At 40.7% G+C, this 18,374-nt stretch overlaps 1 protein-coding gene across 2 annotated transcripts in view; it reads right to left on the bottom strand.

The window, feature by feature from the left end:
• Nucleotides 1–18,374, bottom strand: part of MED13 (mediator complex subunit 13) — a 114,967-nt gene that overhangs the window by 77,586 nt on the left and 19,007 nt on the right. For both annotated transcript variants that reach the window (XR_011383550.2, XM_051824707.3), the window contains exons 4-8: nucleotides 5,324–5,469; nucleotides 3,076–3,273; nucleotides 2,423–2,617; nucleotides 566–728; nucleotides 276–386 (exon numbers count right to left, since the gene is read on the bottom strand). Coding sequence is in view for 1 of the 2 variants with exons in the window: in XM_051824707.3 (XP_051680667.2) it covers nucleotides 276–386; nucleotides 566–728; nucleotides 2,423–2,617; nucleotides 3,076–3,273; nucleotides 5,324–5,469 (813 nt within the window). In the remaining variant the exon portion in view is untranslated. The remainder of the gene's footprint in view (nucleotides 1–275; nucleotides 387–565; nucleotides 729–2,422; nucleotides 2,618–3,075; nucleotides 3,274–5,323; nucleotides 5,470–18,374) is intronic.

Here is an 18,374-nt window from a genome sequence, read left to right as displayed (position 1 = left end):
AAGTGTTCTTGTATATGCCGTAACCCAATAAAAAGTCTCTTTTATTTGGGTGCTAGGAAACAAAGCTTTCACAAAAGTCTACCTCTGGTAACTGATAAAGAACTTAAGGCAGGGACTTGTCTGTATTTCTATAGTCAGCATCAAATTATGTAATTTTTTTCTTTTGAAAAAAAAAATTCTAACATACTGTGTGCTTATGTAAGCTACTCTAAATCAACAGAATGAGAAATTATTACACATATACGTGGGCATCAATCAACTAGAAAAAAGTATACCTCAAACAACTGCAATTTGTTCTTTGTGTGGCTTCCACAAAATCCCAGGATGCCACTTTATCGGCTGTCTCTTCTTCACATAGGCCACCTGATGAAGCAGAATACTTCCTCCTAAGATTTCAAATTATGAAATTCTTTAGAATGACACAATTTTTGTTACAGAGGAATTTAAAATTAATTTTTAAATCAACTTTCCATTAAAATCACACAAATTCTTATTTATATTTAAAAAAAATCCCCTAATTATAAGTAATTACGAATATGGAATTTTCAAACTTGAAAATACATACTTGTTCTGTGCTCTGTTCATAGTGCATTCCTGCCAAACTCTATCCACAACATGATTTGCTAATTTTCTGGGTATTTTCCCACCATGGTGGCTAGTACTATCAGAATTGAAGCCATCAGTTACTGAAGAAAATTTGACCCACTTCTGGGCAGACTGAGGATCAACTGAAACAAACAAAAAAGAACAGGCTGTAGGAGAACAGAAGTAGGTTTAAAGTAAAATTACTGGGGTTTCTCATTACTCTGTGGTACAACTTGCTCCAGCTATATTTTGAGAACATTTTTATCTTGAGGCAAGAAGTATGCTAACTTTTAAAATTTTTTGAATATTTTTATTTTGAAATAATGATCGTATATAAAATTATAATGTTAATCATAATAAGCACCTGTGAACATACCACCTAGCTCTCTAGAATTATAACATTTTGCCAAATTTGCTTCAGAGCTTTTGATTATTTTCTATTTTGAAACTTACAGATATGAATTCAAAGCAGAGGCGTCTATATATATATATATGTATGTATGTGTGTATATATATATATATATATATTATACAAGTGAAAACAATTTATTTGAAAGTAGGAGGCCTCTCCACATGGAGAAATACCCATCATGAGTAAGTCAGAGGATTGCTCATGAAACAGAAAAAGAGAATGGTACCTCCAAGTGTGGTCCAAACTAAAAAGAAACCCTCCCACCCCCCTGACCCCAATTTCAGCCTCTTCTCTGAGGTGAGGGTGGTACCTTAACCAGATAACAAACAGGATGGGCTGGGGCCGCTGTTGTGACACAACAAGCGTGTGTTCTGACACACGATACCAGCATTCCATCCGAGTGCCTGCTTAAGTCCTGGTCACTCCACTTCCAATACAGCTCCCTGTCAAGGTCCTTGGGAAGGCAGTGGAGGATGGCCCAGGTGCCTGGGCCCCTGCACTCATGTGGAAGACACAGATAAGTTCCAGGCCCCTGACTATGGCTACTCAGAGAGTTAACAAGCAGATGGGAGATCCTCTCTCTCCCCATCTCTTCCTCTCTCTATAACTCTGCTCTTCAAGCAAACAAGCAAATCTGATTTTAAAAATGCTTTAAAAAAAAAGGGGGGAGGGTGGGGGTCTTAGTATGCATCCTGCTTAGATGTGTTCTTAGAAGAGACACAGGTGCATCCTGGGAAGGTGGGCATCAAGTCAACAGGGTTACTTGTTTAAAAAATTCATTTTATTTATTTCAAAGACAAAGAAACAGAGAGACAGACAGATGAATCTCCCATTTTTTGGTTCACTCCTCCAAATGTCCTCGATAGCCAGGGATGGGCCAGGTTCAAGCAGGCCTCAACTACCTGAGCCATCACCTACTGCCTCCCATGGTGCACATTAACAGGAAGCCAGAATCAGGAGAAGAGCCAGGACCCGAGCCCAGACACTCTGATATGAGATACAGGCATTCCAAGGAGCATCTCAATTCTATGCCAAATACCTGCCTCAACATGTTAAACAAACAAAACACGCCAATGTGAATTGGATGGTAGGGTATCATTGTTGCTTTCCTAAACTGGGTGATCAAATAAAAAGTACAAGGGAGAATATCTTAATTTTGGGAAATACAATGAGCAGACAGGAGTTACAGGGCGCTGTCTCTACAGTTTATTCTCAAATGGTTCAGAAAAAGACCAGTGATGATGAATATATAAATAGAGAGAGGATAATACAGCAAATGTTAACAATTTTGGATGCTAGATGAGTTCTTTGTACTAGCGAACTTCTCAAGCTTGAAAGTATTTCAAAATAAACCATTGTTAAGTGTTTAGGGTACCTAAAATACCAATTTATTGCCAGAGGTGATGAAACAAATGAGTACAATACCTGTCTGGACTTCCTCAGGAGATGTAGGTGGTGTAAGAGTAACTGAAGACATCGCAGGATCTCTTGTAGAAGCAGGCACTTGATGAACACCCAAGCAAGAAGCTGAACAGTGAGAGGATCCCACAGAGCTAGGAGCAGGAATATCTGACTGAGGGACTAGAACAAAACACGCTGGGTAGATCATTCGGACACCAGCTGAAAGGAAAAAAATGCACAGAGTAATCAATTACTATCTTAACTACAGTGGAATCAGTTTTACTCAAAAGTAATAATGGAAAAGTAGATATGATTACATTTATGTAAAGAAATATATTTATAAATATATGCATTGTTAGCATACAATTTTGCTTCTGAGAGAAAAAAGCTGTTAGTAGGGATTTACTTTAGTTGGGATTACCTTAGAAAGCAGTTTTTTCTTTTCATTTTTCTATTTTCTAACTATGAATGTGTTTGTATTTTTTTTAATCACATCTAGTTAACTGTAATGTATATCATTTCTTCAAGTTCATTTTACAAGCTTAACAAAGGTAATCTGGGCACAAAAATTATGGACCATTTTATGTTTTTTCTCCCTATGTCTGTTACTTAGTAAAATCTAACTAATATGTTTAGTCAGCTAGCTTCCCCTTAAGATTAATACTCAAAATCCATACCAACAAGAACTTCTACTGCAGCTAAGGAATCATCTTCCCAATCCATGTCTTCCTGTTTCTCTTCAGACATCTCCTTAAAGCAACACGAGATAGGATAGAACTGCTTCCATTCACCAATCAGTTTTTTTGTGGCTGAATCAGACATCTTGAATGCCTGTCCTGTGAGAGTGCCATTTAATCCAAATGGGCTTAGGATAACTAGAAACCCAAAGCAGACATAAAGTAAGTAACAGAGATAGTTACACCAAATATGATCAGATCACACTGAACAATGTGGTAGATAATTAATGTAACTCTAAAAAAGAAAAGGGAATTCATAATGATGTCAGTGAAAGTGAATTTATTATGTTTCATTATTAAGAAGATAAAGTACACCATTTAAGTTTAATATAAAAACTGTCGAGGGCGCCACTTTGAGTCCCCACTGCTCCACTTCACGTCTAGCTCCCTACTAATGTGCCTGGGAAAGCAGAGGAAGATGGCTCAAGTGCCTGGTCACCTGCACCCACGTGGGAGGCCTACAAGACACTCCTGGCTCCTGGCTCCTGGCTCCTGGCTTTGGTCTGGTCATTTGTGGAGTGAATCAGTGGATGAAAAATGTATCTGTCTCTCCCTCTCTTTATAATTCTGCCCTCAAATAAATAAATAAATCTTAAAAAACTGCTGGGGCCAATATTTTTTTAAAATTTATTTATTTATTGAAAGGCAGGGTTAGAGAGAGAGAGAGAGAGAGAGAGAGTCTTCCATCCACTGGCCCACTCCCCAAATGTCCACAACAGCTGGAGCTGGGCCAATCCAAAGCCAGAAAACAGGAACCTCCTCCGGGTCTCTCACAAGGGTACAGGGGTCCAAGTCCAAGCTCTTGGGCCATCCTCCATCACTTTCCCAGGCCATAGCAGGTGTCAGATAAGAAGTGGAGAAGCCGTGCCCCCAACTGGGGGCCACATGTGATGCTGGCACTGCAGGTGCCAACTTTACCTGCTTTGGCACAGCACTGGCCCCTAGGCCAGTATTTTAGTGTAGCAGATTAAACCACTGACTGCAATGTCGGCATCCTTTATAGATGCCGTTCATGCCCTGACTGCTCCACTTCCAATCCAGCTCCCTTCTAATGCATCTCAGAAGGCAGCGGAAGATGGCCCAAGACATTGGGCCCCTGCAACCCACATGGGAGACAAGGAGGAAGCTCCTGATTCTTGGCTTCAACCTCACCCAGCCCTAACCCAGTTGTTGTGGCCATTTGAGTAGTGAAGCAGTCGATGGAAGCACGCGCTCTCCTTCTTTAAATAATAAGCAAATCTTTATTTAAAAATTTTAAAAACCCTGATAAGTATTTGTCTACCCTCAAATCAAAAATAGAATTTCATCATGAAGTGGGGTCTCTGTGTATCCTTCAACTTCTCTTGACTCCTATCAAGGAAAAGCATATCAAGTAAAAACAAATGCAGATGTACAAATCTAAATATTTTTAATTTACTAAACATATAAATTCTTAAAAGTAAACACTAGGTTTAAATTAAAATAAGAACATACTTCCAGCCCTTAAAAATAAGCCAACAAGTTTATAAAACATTTCCTCAGAGCAGGCATTTGACACAATGGTTAAGACACCACTTGGGACACCAGCATCCAAGCACACATGTGGGAGACCCAAAAAAAGCTCCTGGCTCCTGGCTTCAGATCCGCCCACCTTCAGATCAGTCCAGCTCCAGCCACCGCAGCCATTTGGGGAGTGGACCACCAGATGGAAGACCTCTCTTTCTCTGCCTCTCTGTACCTCTGCCTTTCAAATAAATAAATAAATCTTTAAAAAATTAATTTTACTGGGATTGGTGTTGTAGCACAGTGGGTTTTGCCATGATCATGATCTGCAATGCCAGCATTCCATATCAGAGCACCAGTTCAAGTCCCAACTGCTCTGTTTCCACTCCAACTCTCTCCTAATGTGCCTGGCAAAGCAGCAGAAAATGGCCCAAGTATTTTGAGCCCCAGCCACACATGCGGGAAGCCAGGAAGAGTTCTACGCTCCTAGCTTTAACATGGCCCAGTCCCAAGTGTCAAAGCCATTTGGGGAGTGAACCAGTGGGTCAAAGATCAATCTCTCTCTCTCTTGGAAAAAGGAACATAGACTACACTGGAATCACCACTTGGGGGAAATTCTATCAATCCTAAAACATAAAATTATCAACTTCAGTAAGGATGTTTTTCAAACAAAAAATTCAATAATTAAGACAATAAAATAATTTACCTTGAAACGGGCTATTAGACTGCTGAGCAAGGGTGATATGCTCTTCACTGAGAAGGTATACAGGTTGATGTTGGTTAATTTCCACACTGGTACAAACATTGCTGTCTCCATGCAAGAAAAAGGTGAAAGAGCAGGACAAGTGCTCACTAATAAAGAAGAAAAAGTTATATTTTAGGATGATTAATAGCCAAAAAAGGTTAACTTTTGTTTACTAAGAAGTTATACTATAAAAAGGTACATTCCTTCTAGCCCAGAAATCTACATCATCTGAAAGAAAACAAAAATCATGGATATAAGCATACATTCATATGTAAAAAAATGTTCTTCACATCACTGTTTACCATAAAGAAAAAGCTGCAAATAGAGGAACCAGTTAGAGAGGTACACTCACACACACAATCAATACATACCCACAAAAATAAGCTGGGGAAGGGACCAAGTTTACTAGGAAGCAGCAGGCTATCAAAACAGCATGATCTCAATTTTTTAAGAGAAGAAAAAAAATCTAGGTGACCAATAGAATTAATGGACACTTAATTTTGCTTATTTCACCCTTTCTATATATAGAAAATTAAATACAAATATCTCTTTCTCTACTTATTACGTCTAAAACTGGCGCTGTAATCCAATCAACCATCCCTCTCAACCAATGAAGTTAGTTTAAAGCAATGATGGGTCTTAACAGTTGAAGGCATCCTCGAATCAAGAATAATGCCAGACAGTACCTCTTAGAAAACATTGATATGGCTGGAATACAGGTTGGAAAATAAAGAGGACAAAAGATGTATCAGTAATATAAAATTCTGAAAGGTCAAGCGGCACAAAAGGAAATGAGACTGCACACTAAGATGAATCTATTTTTCTTATTTCTCTATACATTTAAGAACTCATCTGCTTTTGGCCAGCGCCACAGTTCACTAGGCTAATCCTCCACCTGCGGCGCCAGCACACTGGGCTCTAGTCCCAATCAGGGCGCCAGATTCTGTCCCGGTTGCTCCTTTTCCAGTCCAGCTCTCTGCTGTGACCCAGGAAGGCAGTGGAGGATGGCCCACGTCCTTGGGCCCTGCACCCACATGGGAGACCAGGAGAGGCACCTGGCTCCTGGCTTCTGATCAGCACAGTGTACCGGTTGCAGTGCGCCAGCCATGGTGGCCACTGGGGGGTGAACCAATGGAAAAGGAAGACCTTTCTCTCTTTCTCTCTCTCACTGTCCACTCTTGCCTGTCAAAAAAAAAGGGGGGGGTGGGGGTGGGGGGTGGGGGGTGGAGGGAGAACTCATCTGCTTTTAAAATACGACCAATAGGAGTAGCCATTTGGCCTAGTGGTTAGGATACCCACGTTCCATACCAGAGTGCCTGGGTTTGAGTCCTAGATGACTCCCAATTCCAGTTTCTTGTTAATACAAAACCTTAGGAAACATCAGTTAAAGGTTCAGGAGTTGGGTTCCTGCTACTCACATCAGAGACCCAGAACGAACGCTAGTCACTGTGGGCACTGGGGAGTGAGCCAGCCAGATGGGCTCTGCTTGTCTGATGCTCTGCCTCAGAATACAAAGGAAGTGTATACATATATATACATATATATATATATTGTTAACCAATGTTGGTTAATCAATTCAACCTGTTGTATCCATGTATAAGCCCTCTTGAACTTTTTCTGAACAAAGCAAGACATACAAAATTAAAATTACAGTAAAAAATAGAGTTACCAGAAGTCGAAAAACAGATGGCAGAAATCAGGTAAAAGATAGTACAAAGCTGAAAATTTCTTAATCTTGGATTTTTTTAAATATTTTTATTTATTTATTTAACAGGTAGAGTTACAGTGAGAGAGAGACAGAGAGAAAGGTCTTTCCTCCATTAGTTTACTCTCCAAATGGCCGCAATGGCCGGAACTGTGCTGACCTGAAGCCAGGAGCCAGGAGCTTCTTCCCGGTCTCCCATGCAAGTACAGGGGCCCAAGCACTTGGGTCATCTTCCACTGCTATCCCAGGCCACAGCAGAGAGCTGGATGGGAAGTGGAGCAGCCGGAACTTGAACTAGCGCTCATATAGGATGCCAGCACTGCAGGTGGTGGCTTTACTGCTACGCCACAGCACCGGCCTCTTTCACGTTCTTCGACACAAACTTCTCTCCACTTCTCAATCTTAAGGCTTTTTAAAGCATTATCTCTGGTGTTCCCAAAATATCCTATGCTTTTAATAATACTAATAACAATTATTTACTTAACTTCCTGCCAGGTTACAAATTTTTCAATAAATGAAATTATAACAGCTATTTGATCTTTTGCCCCTTTTCAAACAAACTGTGGTTAAGAGACAAATAACCATACTTTTGCCATAACAAAAACCTTGTTAAAATGCACAACTAAGTCCTATTATTCACTGCGGGGCAGGCATGCTGCAGCAGGTTAAGCGACCATTTGAGATACCTGCATCTCATACTGTAGTTCATAGAAATGAGCCCTGCCTTTGCTTGCTATACAGCTTCCTATTCCTGCTAATGGACACCCTGAGAGGCAGCAGGTGATGGCTCAAGTACTTGGGTCCCTGCCACCCATGTGGGAGACCTGCATGGAATTCCTGGGTCCGACTTCAGGCTGGCCCTGCCTGGCTCTTGTAGGTATTTGGGAAGTAAATCACTGGATAGAAGATTTTCTGTCACTTGGTCTTTCCAATAAATAAAAATCAAACATAAAAAAGAATATTCATATTGTTACAAGATAGAACAGCACAATTTTTCATTTTACAAATCTCAAACTTTATACCTATTAAACAACTAACCTGTTTTGCAATTCCCTAGAAAACCACCAACCACCATTCCATTTTCTGTTTCTATGAACTTGACTAGTCTAGATAACTCATATAGTAATTGTCTTTCTTATAATTGGTTTATGTCACTTAGCATCATGTTCCATTCTGTAGGTGGCCTCTTCACTCTTCTTTGTGTCTTTCTTTCCTAAAGATTTATTTATTTACTTGAAAGCAAGAGTTACACAGAGAGAGGAGGAGAGGCAGAGAGAAAGGTCTCCTATCAGCTTGTTCACTCCCCAGTTGGCTGCAATGGCCGGATCTGTGCCGATCTGAAACCAGGAGCCATGAGCTTCTTCTGGGTCCCTCACATGGGTGCAGGGGCACAAGGACTTGGGTCACCCTATACTGCTTTCCCGGGCCTTAACAGAGAGCTGGATTGGAAGTGGTCAGCCGGGACCCTAACCGGCGCCTATGTGGGACACTGCCCTGCAGGCGGTGGCTTTACCCCCTATGCCACAGCGCCAGCCACCTTTGTGTCCTTTAACCGACAAAAATTTGAGGAAGTCCCATGTCTACTTTTGCTTGTACTGCCTGTGTTTTTGGTATCATATCTAAGAAATCATTGCCAAGTTAAATGTCACTAATCTTCTCTCATATCCTTGCAGAAGATTTATAGTTATAGGAATTATGTTTAGGTCTCTAATCCACTTCACTTAAGCTTTATACACCTATGATATGACAGGAATAAACTTCATTCTTTTTCATGTGGATATCCAGTTTTCCAAATACCATCTGCTAACAAAACTGTCATTTCCCAACTAAGTGGACTTGGCACTCTTGTCAAAGATCATTTGATCATATACACAAGTGTTTATTCCTTGATCTACTCACCAATATCATATTGTTTGGATTACTGTAACATTGTAATATGTTTTGCTCACCCCTCTCTTTACTCAAGCTTTCAGAACTGCAGAAGCTTGACATGTGTTCATGCAATTCAACTTGACTTCTAGTGCTTCTTTCATCACCATGTAAAAACACACCCTGCTGCCCACTGGTTTATAAAGGCAAGAAACATATGGAATAGACCTGAACTTAACCAGTAGTTTAAAGTGTGAACTTGGGGTGGGCATTGTGGTATAATAACCCGCCACTTGTAACATCTGCATCCATTTTGGAGTGCCGGTTTGAGTTGGAGTCCCAGCTCCTCTGCTTCCAATCCAACTTCCTGCTAATGATGGCTAAGTACTTGGGTTCCTGCCACTTTGATGGAATTCCGGACACATGGCTTTGCCCTGGCCCAGGCCTAATTGTTGTAGGCATTTGGGGAGTGAACCAATGGATGGAGATCAAAGACCTCTTTTTTTTGCCTTTGAAATAAATCTATAAATAAATATACTATGGACTGGCATGGACTACACTCTTACTCCCTCTGACTGCTCAAGTTGACCCACAGATTCATTAATGAAGAATACACAATTGCCAGGTTAAAGACACTAAGTTTTGGAGAAGGTTAAGTTACACAATATAGCCGATGAAACTGGTACCAGAAGTGAGGTGCTGCCATAATAAGAACTTAAAATGTAGCACTGGGCCGGCGCCGCGGCTCACTAGGCTAATCCTCCGCCTAGCGGCGCCGGCACACCGGGTTCTAGTCCCGGTCGGGGCGCCGGATTCTGTCCCGGTTGCCCCTCTTCCAGGCCAGCCCTCTGCTGTGGCCAGGGAGTGCAGTGGAGGATGGCCCAGGTGCTTGGGCCCTGCACCCCATGGGAGACCAGGAAAAGCACCTGGCTCCTGGCTCCTGCCATCGGATCAGCGTGGTGCGCCGGCCGCAGCGCGCTGGCCGCGGCGGCCATTGGAGGGTGAACCAACGGCAAAGGAAGACCTTTCTCTCTGTCTCTCTCTCTCACTGTCCACTCTGCCTGTCAAAAAAATAAAAAATAAAAAAAAAAAAAATAAAATAAAATAAAATGTAGCACTGATTTCAGGAAGAGATGGTGAGTGAAAAGAAATATAGCACATGAGAAAAATGGTGACCCATGTTATATAACAGAAAATGCTTTGCAGAACAACTGCCTGAAATTATCTGAAAGGCAGAAATCATGTACCTAATGAACTTACAGATTTGAGTGAACAGATCAAGTCAAAATGTAAAATGGCTGTTATTAGCTATAGTTGATAAAGTACTAAAACAAAGATTAATTTAGTAAGGAACTTGCTGATCTGCAAGTATAATTTATAAAGAAGACAGATAGCCCAGAACTCACAAGGTTGTTTAATAAAGTTTCTCCATAAATAAATGGGGTAGCCAACATAACATAGCCTCAGGGAAAAGACCAAATCAACGGTGTGACTCTTCATCTTCTTTGTTAATACCAAGCATGTACCTTTACCATGTGAAAATTAAATGTTTGTTCATCACTTTTAAGCTTCTACATTACTTTTTCTCAAAGGAAGTATGTGATGTAAAAAAACATGTATACAACTAATTTTGTCAGTATATGTGGGAATGCATAGTTAGCTACATTTGTGCTTTTTCTTTTATGTGTCCTATTTTTTGATACATGTCTTTTGTAATTGTTAAGGCTGAGTTATAGGGTACATAAATAACAATTTCTAAATGGTATTTTCATCTTAACATACCCTAATGCTTAATTTCTGAGAGGGATATGCCCATTATACTCATTGTATGTAATGACATACAACCCACAGAAATAAATTTTCAAAACATTTTCCCCTCTTAACTATAAAAATGCAGAGTCCAGGGGTCAGAGCTGTGGTTCAGAGGGTTAAATCTGCAGCATCCTATATGGATGCCGGTTTGAGTCCTGGCTGCTCCCAGCTCTGCTTCCAATTCTAACTTCTACTAATGTTACCCTAGGGTGGCAACGGGTGAAGGCTCAAGTACTTGAAGAACCGAGACTAAATTCCTGGCTCCTTACTTCAGATTAGCTCAGCCACAAATGTCGTAGGCATTTGAGAAATGAACCAGACAATGAGAGATCTCTCTATCCCCTTTCAAATGAATTATATAAAACTTCAAGCCTTTTGGAGGGAACTGCCACCTTCCAATGACTTGCCAAGATGACAAACACAAAGGGAAAGAGCACAGGCACTGATACATGTTTTCTAGGTCTTTTGGAAAACATGAAGTTGTTTCTTTGGCCACGTACACATGTGCATTTACAAGAAAGGTGGCATTGCAGACACCAAGGGAATAGGAACTGTTTAAAAAGGAATGCCCATCAATGTTAACATGGCAAAACTGGAAGTCTACAATGTTACCCAGCATGCTGCTGGAATTGTTATAAACAAACAAGTTAAGGGCAAGATTCTTGCCAAGAGAATAAATGTGTATACTGAACATATTAAGCACTCTAAGAGCTGAGACAGCTTCCTGAAATGTATGAAAGAAGGTAATCAGAAAAGAAAGAAGCCAAAGAGAAAGGTATCTGTGTTCAATTGAAGTACCAGCCTGCCCTAACCAGAGAAGCACACTTTGTCAGAACCAATGGAAAGGGGCCTGAGCTGCTGAAACCCACTCCCTATGAATCCATGGCATTTTAAGTGTTTAAAAGACTACATCCCATATCAAAGTGCTGGGTTCAACTGTTGACTCCAGCTTCCTGCTAATGTAAACCCTGGGAAACAGCAGTAATGGTGCAAGTTAACAGGTTCCTACCATCCATATGGGGAACATGGACAGAGCTGCTGGCTCTCACCTCCAGCCCAGCCCAGTCCAGGCAGTTGTGGGCACCTGGGGAATCAACCAGAGATAAAAAGTGTGCATACGCCTCTCTCTGTAACTCTCAATTTTTTTTTTTTTTTTACACGCAGAGTGGACAGTGAGAGAGAGAGACAGAGAGAGAAAGGTCTTCCTTTGCCGTTGGTTCACCCTCCAATGGCCGCCGCTGCAGCCGGCGCACCGCGCTGATCCGATGGCAGGAGCCAGGAACCAGGTGCTTTTCCTGGTCTCCCATGGGGTGCAGGGCCCAAGCACCTGGGCCATCCTCCACTGCACTCCCTGGCCACAGCAGAGAGCTGGCCTGGAAGAGGGGCAACCGGGACAGAATCCGGCGCCCCGACAGGGACTAGAACTTGGTGTGCCGGCGCCGCAAGGTGGAGGATTAGCCTATTGAGCCACGGTGCCGGCTTTCTCAAATTTTTTTAAAAAGATTTCAAACAAACCAATTCTGTGCATGACTAGAGAAAACATATTCTAAATGAGACGGTGCCTGTGATTCCTATATGAAGGCAATATTCTAATCAAGAGGTATTATAAGAGAATTCTGTGTAATGACACACTAAAATTTCAGAATGCCTTTTCTTTCTAGGAGAAACAATTACTATTTATAATAAATACACCATAAAATATTTTTGGTAGTTAGCACTTTAAATAGAGCTAAAACAAACACATGTAACTACAGTAATAATCCAACGTACTGTCCACACAAAAGGACTGCAGAGAGTGACACTGTTATCCAGGAGCTTACGCTCCAACACCAAAACAAAAAGGAATGCTGTAAAATATTACAAATGAAACCTAAACAGACCATCTTCTGTTGTAGATAGAAATGTTCCTCAATTATGCACTGAAACTCGACAAAAGATTCTTTATTTCTAAGACTGAAAATGAAGACACACTTATAAAGTTATCCATTTTACTAGCGACAGTTTAATATGTATACTGCTTTAGGAAGTGCCATATCTCATGTGTTTTTAGCATTTGCTTTAGTAAGCTACATAAAGATGATATCCTGGGGCTGGTGCTGTAGTGTAGTGGGTAAAGCCACCGCCTGCAGTGCTGGCATCCCATATGGGCACTGGTTGAAGTCCCAGCTTCTCCACTTCTAATCCAGCTCCTTGGCTCTTGGCCTGGGAAAGCAGTAGAAGATGGCCCAAGTCCTTGGGCCCCTGCACCCACGTGGGAGACCCAGAAGAAGCTCCTGGCTGCAGATTGGCCCAGCTCCAGACGTTGTGGCCATTTGGGGAGTGAACCAGCAGATGGAAGGACCCTCCCTCACCTGTAACTCTGTCTTTTAAATAAATAAATAAATCTTAAAAAAAAAAAAAAAAAAAAAAAAAGATGATATCCCATTTAACTGGTAGGGAATATGAGGCACAGAGAAGCTAAATGGCTGGTCTAGAAAATCATAAAACTAGGCCGGCGCCGCGGCTCACTAGGCTAATCCTCCGCCTAGCGGCGACGGCACACCAGGTTCTAGTCCCGGTCAGGGCGCCGGATTCTGTCCCGGTTGCCCCTCTTCCAGGCCAGCTCTCTGCTGTGGCCAGGGAGTGCAGTGGAGGATGGCCCAGGTGCTTGGGCCCTGCACCCCATGGGAGACCAGGAAAAGCACCTGGCTCCTGGCTCCTGCCATCGGATCAGCGTGGTGCGCCGGCCGCGGCGGCCATTGGAGGGTGAACCAACGGCAAAAGGAAGACCTTTCTCTCTGTCTGTCTCTCTCTCACTGTCCACTCTGCCTGTCCAAAAAAAAAAAAAGAAAAAAAGAAAATCATAAAACTAATTAGTTAAAGGGACTACTGACTTAAAATGCAAGTCACCCAAACAGCCAATTTTAAAATGGGCAAAATATTTAAACAGACATTTATCCAAAAATTATACACAAAGGGCCAGTCAAAAAATGATGTTCAATATCCCTAATTATTAGGGAACTACAAATCAAAAATACAGTAAGATACTACTTACCCCCACAGAATGGCTGTAATTTTTTAAAACAACAGGAAGTACATGTTGGTGAGGACATGGTAGGATTAAACTTTGTTGTACTGCTGTGGGAATATACAACTGTGGAAAATAGCATGGTAATTCCTTAAAATATTAAACACAGAATTACCATATGACCCAGCCATCCTGAGTACACATCCACAAAAACTGAAAGCAGTAACCTGAAGAGATACTTGTACACCATTGTTTATGGCAGCTTTATTCAGAACAGTCAGAAGGTAGAAACAACCTAAATATCCATTTGGATAAACAAAAGGTGATATATACATATAACAGAATAGTCTTAAAAAAAAAAGGAAATCTGTCACATGCAACAACATGGATAAACCTTGAAGACCTTACACTATGTGAAATAAGGCAGACACTAAAGGACAAATATTTTATGATTCCACTTAAAATACCAGGAGCTGAGCAGGGTTGGAGATGAGAGAAATAGCAAATTAAAGGTTTTTTATTTTTATTTTTATGGTGATAATGAAAAATTATGGAGACAGATATACAACAGTGTAAATGTACGGTCATTCAACTGTACATTGAAAAAAGGTAAAAATGGTAAATTTTATTTGTTAAATGGTACATTTTATCAATTTAAAAAAAAACCTAGTTATCTTAATTCCTGAGTTTCTTTTTTCCTCCATGAATTCAAAAATTTCTAAATTTATCCTACATTTAGATCTTTTTAAAATTCCAAAGCCCAAGCCATAGACTGAGTTTAAGGCACTGGGGCAAGCGTGGAAACACAGTAGAAGCTGCCACTCAAATCCCATAACATATTATCTATTTCAGCTCCCAGCTCCTCCACCTCCAATCCAGCTTGCTGCTAATGTTCCTGGGAGGCAGCAGGTGATGGGCTCAAGCACTTGAGTTCCTGTTACCCACGTAGAAGACCCTGATGGAGTTCCTGGTTTTGGCCTGGCCCAGCTATTGTGGGCATTTGGGGTGAATCAGAGGATGAAAGAACTCTCACTCATACTTTCCCTTGCTCCCTCCTTCCACCTTTCAAGTAAATATAGCTTTTAAAAAAGACAAGCATCAATAATTGGGGGTGGGGGGCTTTCTCAAAGGATTTCCACACCCAGACAGGTTTGGAAATCATTGTATAATCTGTATTTCTGTCGGCCGGCGCCGCGGCTCACTGGGCTAATCCTCCGCCTAGCGGCGCCGGCACACCGGGTTCTAGTCCCGGTCGGGGCGCCGGATTCTGTCCCGGTTGCCCCTCTTCCAGGCCAGCTCTCTGCTGTAGCCAGGGAGTGCAGTGCAGGATGGCCCAAGTACTTGGGCCCTGCACCCCATGGGAGACCAGGAAAAGCACCTGGCTCCTGGCTCCTGCCATCGGATCAGCGCGGTGCGCCGGCCGCAGCGCGCTGGCCGCGGCGGCCATTGGAGGGTGGACCACCGGCAGAGGAAGACCTTTCTCTCTGTCTCTCTCTCTCACTGTCCACTCTGCCTGTCAAAAAAATAAAAAAATAAAAAAAGAAAAAAAAATAATCTGTATTTCTGTAGCCTTTAAGGAAATTTTTTAAATCCTTAAACTTACAGGTGTACTATCAGTTATTCTTAACATATCTCTCTATGTGAACAAAAGATCTATATTAAAACTCAGACAATAACACCTTCTATGAGAATCTTAAATATGTATTTCTGCTCACTTAGTGAACACATTATTTGCTTTAAACAGAAAAAATATTTAGAAAGCAATAGGGTCACTATTTTGGTTTACAACTTCAGGTCCTCTGCAAATGATCTTTCTTTAAAGTATTCTATTTTTACTACTTCTGATCACTTTTAAAAGATACAAATGCAAAACAGACACAATGGTCTAAAAGGTCCACAATTTGTCTCGGACTTTTCATGTCCCATAATCCAGCTCCAGCACTTTGTTTCTATATGATCTTGGACAACTTACTGAACTTCTCTGTGCTTCAGATACATCACTTGTAAAACTGCAGTAAAAACAGGGTTGTTCTGAGAATTGAGATAATGCATATAAAACTCTAATTCTAAAGAGTGCCTGGCCAGTTCTGCTTAGGCAATGGTTTCTTACTTTCTTCTACCCTTCAGAAAAATAAATTTCTCTATTTTCATTCATACCTCAGAGCAACAATAAACTATATGCTCATGTATATGTATGTAAATATACATGTACATATGTATGAATATTGTTTACATAAAAATTACAGGAAAGTTCAATAAAGAAAGAAAAAGTCTGTCTTGGTACTTAAATTTCCTCATAAATGTTCCTAGAAAGCATGAAAATATAGAAAAGTATGCAAATCCTAATGATACCACAGAGAAACAGCATGGGTTTTAAGAATTATAATCATCACTTAAGATTTCAGAAATATGCTACATAGTAGTCTTGATTGACAGAGTAAAGACAAACCAGCATAGTTAGGTTATGGGGGCGGGATGGAATTCAACACATGTTCAATCTACTTAAGTCACAATGCCTAACTTAGCAGACAGCAAATATCTTGTATGGGATTCTCCTCAATCCACAGCACATTCATAATTTAGTGTACAATTGCAGAAGTGCTGACAAAATACCAGAGAGAAGATATCATTCACCAATCAACATTTCCAAGTCCACCTAAGCTTAAAGCCCTAAAATTGTACTACTAACGCAACAGCCACGTAACCATCCATGACTTAAAATGTAGCCAATCCAAATAAAAATGTATTCTAAGGATAAAATATACACCGAATTTCAAAGATTCAATACCAAAAGAAAAGAAAACTATTTTATTAATCCATTTTAGGGGCAGGTGTTTATTAGCCTAGCGGTTAAGACATTTGGGGCTGGCGCTGTGGCATAGTAAGCTAGGCCTCCACCTGTGGCACCGGCATCCCACAGTGCCAATTCGAGGCCCAGTTGCTCCTCTTCCAATTCAGCTCTCAGCTGCTGCTTGCAGCTAATTGGGGAGTGAACCAGCAGATGTAAGACCTCTCTCTCCCCCTCTCTGTAACTCTTACCTCTCAAATATATAAAAATTTTTAAAAAAAGTTATTTTTGGGGCCAGCACTGCAGCATAGTAGGCTAAGCTTCTGCTTGTTGCACTGGCATCCCAAATGGGCGTCGGTTCATGCCCTGCTCCTCCTTTTCTGATCCAGCTCTCTGCTTTTGGCCTGGGAAAGTAGAAGGCGGCCCAAGTACTTGGGTCCCTACACCTACGTGGGAGACCCAGAAGAAGCTCCTGGCTCCTGGCTCCTGGCTTTGGTTCGGCCCAGCTGTGGCTATTGCAGCCATTTGGGGAGTGAACCAGAGGATGGAAGGCCTTTCTCTCTGTCTCTCCTTCTCTTTGTAACTCTACCCTTTAAGAAATTAATAAAAATCTTTAATAAAAATAAAAAAGACATCCTTGCTCTACATCAAAGTTCCTAGGATCAATCTCCTGCTCCGGATTCTGACTCCAGCATAAATAAATCTTTTTAAAACATACTTTCAATTGGATATTTGAGTGTGTTTTTGTTTTACTTTTAATGTGCCTATTAGAACATTTAAAATTATATGTGTGACTCACACTATTTCTATTGGACAGTGCTACCCTAGAACACAAGAGCAGGAATGAGTACTTGGAAAAACATACTAGCTCTTAGCTTCTCTGGAAGTTTAGGTTTTCAGAGGTAATAAGGAATACAACATAGGATATCCTAAAGCTACAAACAGCAACTAATACATTTCCAATGTATACTTATATCTAATACTTAATTTTAATGAATTTGAGATGAGGAGATAACATAAAAGCCATATATGTGGCAGAAATAAAGGGTTTCACAGGTGAAATTTAAAGCATATTCTTTCACCTATTGTCTTAAAAAAATCACCAACTTCTTTAGTGAAGCACCAAAAGTATTATTTTAATTATAAACACTGTGCTATAACCAATGCTATCCAAAAGCTGCAATAATGGGAATGTTCTTTATCTGCACTGCCCATTAAATAATCATTATTCATATAATACACATTTGAAATGTGGATTGTGAAAATGAGGAATTGACCTTTTATTTAATTTCAATTTATCGACTTCAGTCACTAGTAGCTGGTGGCTAGCATACAGGACAGCACAGGTACAAAGCATTTTTAAAAGGAAAAGAAAGGGTTAAATCTCACGTATGTTGACTATTTTGGCACAAATACCTACGGATATATTCCTTTCCTTCCTGTGAACTTTTACCAAAGCCAAAAATCTCTCAATCTCTATGGACCAGGTTCTTTACTAACACTGAATTCCAAGATTTAAAATACACTGAAGAGTTTCAACAACAACATTAATTAAAAAGAATAAAAAGAAACTGTATTATATAAAGTCTTTGAAGGTAGGAAGGGAAGATTTTACTTCTGATAGGCTAGGGATAGATTATAATAAATACATAATCAGACGTCAGCAAACTTTTCTGTGAAGATTCAGAAAATAAATATATCATTCTAAGTATTTTTGGCTTTGTATGGTTGGCTGGCTGGTTAGATCACAATTATTCACCTCCGCTTTAGTGTGAAAGCAGACATAAATGAATGAGCATGGCTGTATTACAATAAATTTCTATAAAAACAG

The sequence above is a fragment of the Oryctolagus cuniculus genome, chromosome 17 (assembly GCF_051225735.1).
Source record: "Oryctolagus cuniculus isolate XC-2025 breed Fujian yellow rabbit chromosome 17, ASM5122573v1, whole genome shotgun sequence".
Classification (NCBI taxonomy): Eukaryota; Metazoa; Chordata; class Mammalia; order Lagomorpha; family Leporidae; genus Oryctolagus; species Oryctolagus cuniculus.
The sequence above is the reverse complement of the archived record's forward strand: the minus strand, read 5'-3'. Positions and strand labels throughout refer to the sequence as shown.